A 7,593-nucleotide genomic window follows, 5' to 3' on the forward strand; every position below is an offset into this window, starting at 1 on the left:
AAAGGCTAGACTAATTGTGTGTTTTTTCCTACTTATGGCTAGACTAAGCCTGAGGTGTTTTGGTATTGAATAGACTTGGAGAGAATCATGTATACTTTTATCAGCACTTACTGATTGAGGTGTTTCTGTTTGGTACTGACCAGACTTAGACAAGTTCTTTCTGCTCATTACCAACTAACCGAGGCAAGTACTGTTGTTTGGTACTGATTAAACTAAGGATGTACTTTCATTGGCACAGACTAGCCTTCTTTATTTTTTTTGTTTGTTTTTAGGTACTGACTAGACTGAGAGTTCTGTTCAAGCACTAGGCTTGTTGGACTTAAGACTTTCAATATTAAAAACATATGGGCAAGGCCTGTGTTTTTTTGGGGGGAGGGGGGGGGTGTTTGCTGGCATTGACTAGTCACGTGATGGTAGAGCTCGGTCTGTTTCACTATGACAACATTCATTTTAGACAAACATGTTAAATTTAAGACAAAACCGAACTGAAGCATTAAATGTTATAGCAGAAGAATTAAAACGTCCATCTGTCACCTTTCAGAGCTGAAAAAAGTCCACATTGAGGTGAAGGAGGACATTGCTGCTCCTCAGCCTGCTGCTAGTGAGGATGAAGAGGAGGAGGAAGAAGAGGATGAGGATGATGATGACGAGGAGGAAGATGAAGACGATGAGGACAGTGAGGAAGAAGCTGAAGTGGAGAAGCCAACGGTCGCAAGCCAGGGTAAGAGGAGGGCGCCGAGCGAGGATGAAAGCAGCGAGAGCGAGGACGATGATGGCAGGACGAAAGAGGAGCGACTGTACGACCGCGCCAAGAGGAGGATAGAGGTGAGAGACACTGCAAAATCAGGGGGAGTGACAGGATCTCTCTCTATACCCATCTCTGACCTACGGGTTCTGTTTGTCTCCTTAGAAACGCCGAGCGGAGAACATGAAGAACATCGACTTGGAAACGCTGAGGGCACCAGTGGTGTGTGTGCTCGGACACGTCGACACCGGCAAGACCAAGATCCTGGACAAGGTGACGTTTACTCTCTGCTTACAGAATTTTTACCAACTGTTACTGACGATACAACGTTTACTTATTGTTCTTTGTTTTGTTGTTTGCGTGCAGCTCCGACACACCCACGTTCAGGATGGCGAGGCCGGAGGAATCACTCAGCAGATCGGCGCCACAAACGTCCCGAAGGAGACCATCGAGGAGCAGACAAAGATGGCTAAAAACGTATGCCATCTCACTCTGAACGATGAATAAACTGTGTTTATGGTTACTGTGTATTAACCCCTGTGATGTTTGTGCAGTTCAACAAAGAAAGCATCAAAATCCCTGGCATGCTGATCATCGACACACCTGGACACGAGTCCTTTAGGTAACGCCCGTCTCTCCTGACTTGCCTGTCTCACTCACCTGATTCTGTCTGTCACTAACTGACCTCTCTCTCTGCAGTAACCTGAGGAACAGAGGCAGTTCACTGTGCGACATCGCCATCCTGGTGGTGGACATCATGCACGGCTTGGAGCCTCAGACGCTGGAGTCCATCAACCTGCTGAAGGAGAAGAAGTGCCCCTTCATCGTTGCCCTCAACAAGGTCTGCCAGCTCCTCAACATCAGCCTCACCTTTTTCTTCTTCTCTTGCAAATTTTCTGAGATTGATTTATTTTTATTTTTATTGCCGTTACCAGATCGACCGCCTCTACGACTGGAAGAAGAGTCCAGAAACCGATGTCGTGGCTACACTAAAGAAGCAGAAGAAGAACACAAAAGACGAGTTTGACGAAAGAGCCAAGGCCATCATTGTGGAGTTCGCACAACAGGTGTTGAGCATTACATCATCATTTATCAGCCAATCACAGCACAACAATGAGAAATACTTATTCATTATGGTCATTGTGCCATTTACTTCCATTCAATTTCAGATGATAACAGTCCAATAGCAAGTTTTTCTAATGTTTCATTAAAGAGCGTGAGTTAGACAAGAAAATACATAATGTACGTAGTATCTATTTTGTATTTATGTATATACTGTATGTAATATATACTCACTACTTAGAATATTATCCTACTTATAATTAAATATAATCAAAATGTTATTCAAATGGGTAAAACAAAAGATTTTTACTGTTTTTATTCAACAAAATAAGCTTCTCAGCAAGTTTTATTATATTATAAAGTCTCCCTAAAAAGTTTAGGAGCTGCATCATATAGTAATCTTTTTCACAGTCTGAAATAACATTTTGTAGTTTAGAGCATCCAGCATTGAGGCTTGAGGAACACCAAAGACGACATCAAGCTCAGTTTCCCTGAACTTTGTTTTCTGTGTGCTGTTTGTCCTCAGGGTCTTAACGCCGCCTTGTTTTATGAGAATAAGGACCCCCGTACATTTGTATCGTTGGTTCCTACGTCAGCCCACAGTGGTGATGGTATGGGGAACCTCATCGCCCTATTGGTCGAGCTCACCCAAACAATGTTGGCCCGGCGGTTAGCGCACTGTGACGAGCTGCGAGCTCAGGTCATGGAGGTGAGTTCAATTTTATCTGTTGTCTCTACTTTTTCCATTCCTCCACCGTCCAGACACTAACTTCATGTGATCTTTGTGTGTTTAGGTAAAAGCGCTGCCCGGTATGGGAACAACGATAGATGTCATCCTGATTAACGGTCGTCTGCGGGAAGGAGAGACCATCATCGTACCAGGGGTGGAAGGGCCCATCGTCACGCAGATCAGGGGGTTGTTGCTGCCACCTCCACTGAAGGAACTCCGAGTGAAGGTAAACATGTCTAAAATTTTGTTAGAGCAGCTTTTAAACATGTATCTGGCTCAGATGTAGCGGGAAGATTTTTTACTATAATGGCTTTGAGTTAAATTACTCCTGGTGTTTAAAGCAGTCAGTTCAACAAAAAGAGCTGCTTGTATCTGTTTCATGCAGCTTCCCTCACGTGTATATGAGGGAGGCGACTGTAGTTAATTATTTAGCAGATAACGATTTGTGTGACACTTTAACAGACAAAGCGCTTTATATTAAAAGCATTAAAAAAGGAATTTAAGTAACACAGTCAACGTTTAAAAAAAATAAAATAAAATAAAAACTGGGGAAAAATGTCGGCTTTAGAAAAGATGTGTGGTTCGACTGGGTCATTTTTATGAAGGGCCTGCTTTGTCCTTATTTGATTTATTCCTCAGATTTAGGACTTTTTATTTTTATTTCTTTGTTTTCATTGACCAGTACAAACCATGAATAGGATGTGGATTCCTTTGATATATGATGATGGGGCTCCCCCTGCTGGCACATTATACATTTGTTTCTCCGCATTTGTTCAGTCTTTGTGTGATTATTTTTCATATTTGATATAAAACTAAACGCACAAAAAATTGTTTGGCGTTCGTAAAAGATTTTTCTTTAAAACTAAAAACAAAAACTTAACGCTGATTTAAAAACGTTATCCTGGACCGTGGGAAACTTTTCTCTGACAAACAGCTCCGGAAAAAATGTACAGACTAATCCTAAATAAAATTGCCCACAATAATAGTTGTTATATTTTCCTCTAAATCTAAAAGATTGAGGAATGAGAAGTGAGTTATATGGTGAGTTTTACTAATGGGGTCACATTGACTCATGCAAAATGCACACTTTTGTTAAGAAATGGTTTTTAATGACTGCATACACACACGTCATATGTCAGATTAGGTCACACAGTCTTTGCCTTTACTGCAGAAGACCAACTATACACACTGTTGTTGTTTTTCCAAGTGCATCAAATGCCTCTCATTGAAGGCTTGTTCATCTAAGTCAGCCTGCGGCCTTTTCCTGTCAGAAATAAGACTGTGCTGTAAATTTCCAGCAGAGCTTTGTTTATTCTCTCACATTGAGAGTTTTAATCACTTTTAATTATTTATTTAAACAAAAAATGAAAGAGAACAAAGAAAAACAAGAGCGGCCGAAGCTCGAGGATTTCATTATGGAGCTCTAACTTCTTGTACATATGCATTGTTTTTCAGAATAAACATGTCTTTTTGACATTTGTCTAAAAAAAAAAAAAAAAGACAAGTCAAGTATGTTCTGCAATCCAAAACACCATCCTGGTTTTAATTGTTTTTACACTTCATTGTTCTTATTAATGTTTTTAAGCACTCAGGTTTACCAAACTCAGCATGAGGGACTATGTGTGAAGAAACAAGATCAAGCTTTAGTGGTGGTGAATGATGGAGAAGTGCACTTTATCATTAGACATGAATTCACTTCTACTCATAGGCTACGTCCACACCAGCCCGGATAGATTTGAAAACGGCGTTTTCATCTGAAAAAGCGTTTTCAGTTGTTTTCACAGAGTTGTGCGTCCACATTGAAACGCCCGAACACGCTTACGTTCCTGTACTGCGCATGCGTGAAGCGCAAGACGATTCGACCTGCCTCATTTCTGTCTGCCGTTTCTTTACTTTCCGGTTCTTTGAAACGTTGCAGCAGAATGTTGAGTTTTTTAAATGGACTAACAATGAGGTGGAGTTGTTGCTGCGAGTAACACAAAAGTACAAAGTTGCAAAAGCGAGTGAGAGTTAAAGAATTTGAAGAAAAGCCATCTGGAGCAAGTACAGACTGATATTAATCTTTAATAGGACTGTCAAGATTCAGAGCAAACAAAACAACTGCTGTATAATGCCCTCCGCTATCTTAGCGTAATTGGTCACATGACTAAAATGTGTCATCGTTTTCGAAAAGGCTCCGGGTTCGCTGTCCACACTGCGACGCCAAAACGGCGTTTTCAAATGTTCCGCTTTGGAGAGCATTTTGAAAATGCTCTCCAAAGCGGAACATTTGAAAACGCCGTGTGGACGGGAGGACAAAACTGAGAAGAAAAGATGCATTTTCATGGCCATAGTCTCTGCTTTTTGGACTTCATAAATGTGGTTGACGTGTTGATTGGTTGTCGTGTGCAGAACCAGTACGAGAAGCACAAGGAAGTGTCGACGGCTCAGGGAGTGAAGATTCTGGGGAAAGACTTGGAGAAGACGTTGGCCGGGCTCCCCCTGCTGGTGGCTCACAAGGATGACGAGATCCCCGTCCTAAGGGTAACAGTGCTTTTTCCTTTAGTCCAAGTTAAACTCCAAGACTAGGACTGAACTGGTCCTGTAAGACTCCCGGTTTGCTTACACGTGCTGGTTTTCAGGATGAACTGGTGCGAGAGCTTAAGCAGACTCTGAGCTCCATCAAACTGGAGGAGAAAGGTGTTTACGTCCAGGCATCGACGCTGGGATCACTGGAGGCTCTGCTCGAGTTCCTGCGGACATCCAAAGTCCCCGTAAGTACCTGACAGTACAGCTGAGAGCTCTTATTTTGAAAATCTACAGGAAGTAGAAACTAACAGTCCTTGACCTTTGAACTCTGTGTGTGTGTGTGTCCCTGCAGTACGCTGGCATTAACATTGGCCCAGTTCATAAGAAGGATGTGATGAAGGCGTCAACCATGTTGGAGCACGACTCGCAGTGCGTCACAGTATAAACACACACTCAGCCAAAATGAACACAAGTTAGTTAGTGCAGAAACACTGTAGAATCTGCACCCACAAATATCTGGCTAATTGTAATTTAAAAATATTTGGGACAACTATTAAAATATTTTATGACCCAAAAAAAAAATCAGAATACATTTCACAGACGTCCTTGTATCTCTGTTGAAATTAGTACTGGTGGAGCACTGGTGTAGAACCTGTAGATGTGACAGAGTTTTGGGGGGTTGGTGTTGGCAGGTACGCTGTGATCCTGGCCTTCGATGTGAAGGTGGAGCGGGAGAGTCAGGAGATGGCTGACAGTCTGGGAGTTCGCATCTTCTCTGCTGAAATCATCTACCACCTATTTGATGCTTTCACCAAGTACAGAGAAGACTACAAGAAGGCCAAACAGGACGAGTTTAGGTAAGAAAAGCTATGTTTGTGTTAATTGTTCAGATTTCTTTGGGTGTTTTTGACTTTTTATTGACTGGAATAACAAGCAACATACTATAACATAGTGATGGAGACTCCAAAAGGCTTTTATTTGTCCATTGCAGCTAATAAGCCTTTTTTGTATATATGCAAATATATGATGGTGTCCTTTCACAGAATAACTTCTGTTTAACTAACCCTGTGTTTTGTTATGTGTTTTTAATGATCTATAATACATTTGTAGATGATTCTATTTGTTATTATTGGTTGTAAAAGTCAGTTTATATGCAGATGATGCTCTTGATTTATTTTCACATTCTTCCAGCGTGCCGCTGAAAATGGAGCAGATCAGTGTGATAATTAGGCTTCAGTAACAATGTGACTGTGATCGATTAATTTAACTTATGGGTTGTTCGAAGGTTAATGTGTTTTTTATCTGTGTCATCAGGCATGTTGCCGTGTTCCCAGTGAAGCTGCGAGTTCTTCCTCAGTTCATCTTTAACTCCCGAGATCCCATCGTGATGGGGGTCACAGTGGAGGCTGGAGTCCTGAAACAGGGAACGCCCCTCTGCGTCCCCAGCAAAGCGGTAAGACCCGCTTACAGTCTCTGTGGATGTTTGTGTGAATTATAAAATGAACTGTAAACTAACCCTTTGTGTTCACATGTCAGTTTGTGGACATCGGTGTGGTCACCAGCATCGAGATAAATCACAAGCCCGTTGACAGTGCCAAGAAGGGCCAGGAGATCTGCATCAAGATTGAGCCAATCCCAGGAGAGTCGCCAAAGATGTACGGGCGCCATTTTGAAGCCACAGACATCATCGTCAGCAAGGTGAGGACACGCCCTTAAAGGAGGAACAGAAGAACGTTAAACGAGAGGCTTCACAAAAATCACAATTACCGTGAACACTGCTGTTCACTCCGCCGCTAAAAGGTCGATTTCAGTCAGTGTCCAGGTAGCAGTGTTAGGAAGAGGAGACAGAAAAGCAAGGAAGAAATAACGAGCCTAAATAGAGGCTAAATAAGGGGAAAGAAGGAGAGGAAGGGTAAGAATATCTTCGTGTCTTTCGAGTTAGTCAGGCCAAGAATTTCATGTAGTCTTTCTGTTTTCTGTACAACAAAAGCAGAGACGTCCAGACAGTGAAATAAAACCTGGTGCTGCTTTTCAACTGTGTTTAAACTAGTTTTACGTTGTGTTCACTTTAATTTCTCTTTGGTTTTACTGTCAAGAAATGGTTGTAGCAGCAGGCAAACTTAAATGTGGGCTCAGAGCTTTTAGAGCTGTTTCTGGTTATTTTAACAACCTCTTTGTTTTTGTTTCAGATCACACGGGCGTCCATCGACGCTCTGAAGAACTGGTTCAGAGACGAGATGCAGAAATCTGATTGGCAGTTGATCATGGAGCTGAAGAAGACCTTTGAGATCATCTGAGGGACCTGAACTACAAAGACACACACTCGCTCTTCCTCCATTAGACGACAAGGCAGCGGCAGCGACCAACGGAGGAACAAAGAGAAAAAATTGAAAAGAGAAAAAAAAGCAGATAAAAGACGTGACAGTGTTTTTCTGTGAGAAACGAACAGTTTTTTCCACTGTTGTAAACAGTGATAGTTTAGACATAATACACACACACACACACACACACACACACACACACACACACACACACACACACACACACA

At 42.1% G+C, this 7,593-nt stretch overlaps 1 protein-coding gene across 2 annotated transcripts in view; it reads left to right on the forward strand.

Annotated features, from left to right (window-relative positions):
- The window catches only part of eif5b (eukaryotic translation initiation factor 5B), a 12,498-nt gene extending 4,921 nt beyond the window's left edge, over positions 1 to 7,577 (forward strand). For both annotated transcript variants that reach the window (XM_005749408.2, XM_005749409.2), the window contains 15 exons: positions 542 to 825; positions 911 to 1,018; positions 1,112 to 1,222; positions 1,300 to 1,367; positions 1,445 to 1,586; positions 1,681 to 1,812; positions 2,334 to 2,516; positions 2,602 to 2,763; positions 4,929 to 5,060; positions 5,159 to 5,290; positions 5,398 to 5,474; positions 5,738 to 5,902; positions 6,360 to 6,498; positions 6,582 to 6,743; positions 7,235 to 7,577. In XM_005749408.2, the coding sequence (XP_005749465.1) occupies positions 542 to 825; positions 911 to 1,018; positions 1,112 to 1,222; positions 1,300 to 1,367; positions 1,445 to 1,586; positions 1,681 to 1,812; positions 2,334 to 2,516; positions 2,602 to 2,763; positions 4,929 to 5,060; positions 5,159 to 5,290; positions 5,398 to 5,474; positions 5,738 to 5,902; positions 6,360 to 6,498; positions 6,582 to 6,743; positions 7,235 to 7,342 (2,105 nt within the window). In that variant the 3' untranslated portion in view covers positions 7,343 to 7,577. The remainder of the gene's footprint in view (positions 1 to 541; positions 826 to 910; positions 1,019 to 1,111; positions 1,223 to 1,299; positions 1,368 to 1,444; positions 1,587 to 1,680; positions 1,813 to 2,333; positions 2,517 to 2,601; positions 2,764 to 4,928; positions 5,061 to 5,158; positions 5,291 to 5,397; positions 5,475 to 5,737; positions 5,903 to 6,359; positions 6,499 to 6,581; positions 6,744 to 7,234) is intronic.
- The last annotated feature ends 16 nt before the right edge of the window (positions 7,578 to 7,593 follow it).

This window comes from Pundamilia nyererei, unplaced genomic scaffold, assembly GCF_000239375.1.
Source record: "Pundamilia nyererei isolate P.nyererei 1_Seehausen unplaced genomic scaffold, PunNye1.0 scaffold00244, whole genome shotgun sequence".
NCBI lineage: Eukaryota > Metazoa > Chordata > Actinopteri > Cichliformes > Cichlidae > Pundamilia > Pundamilia nyererei.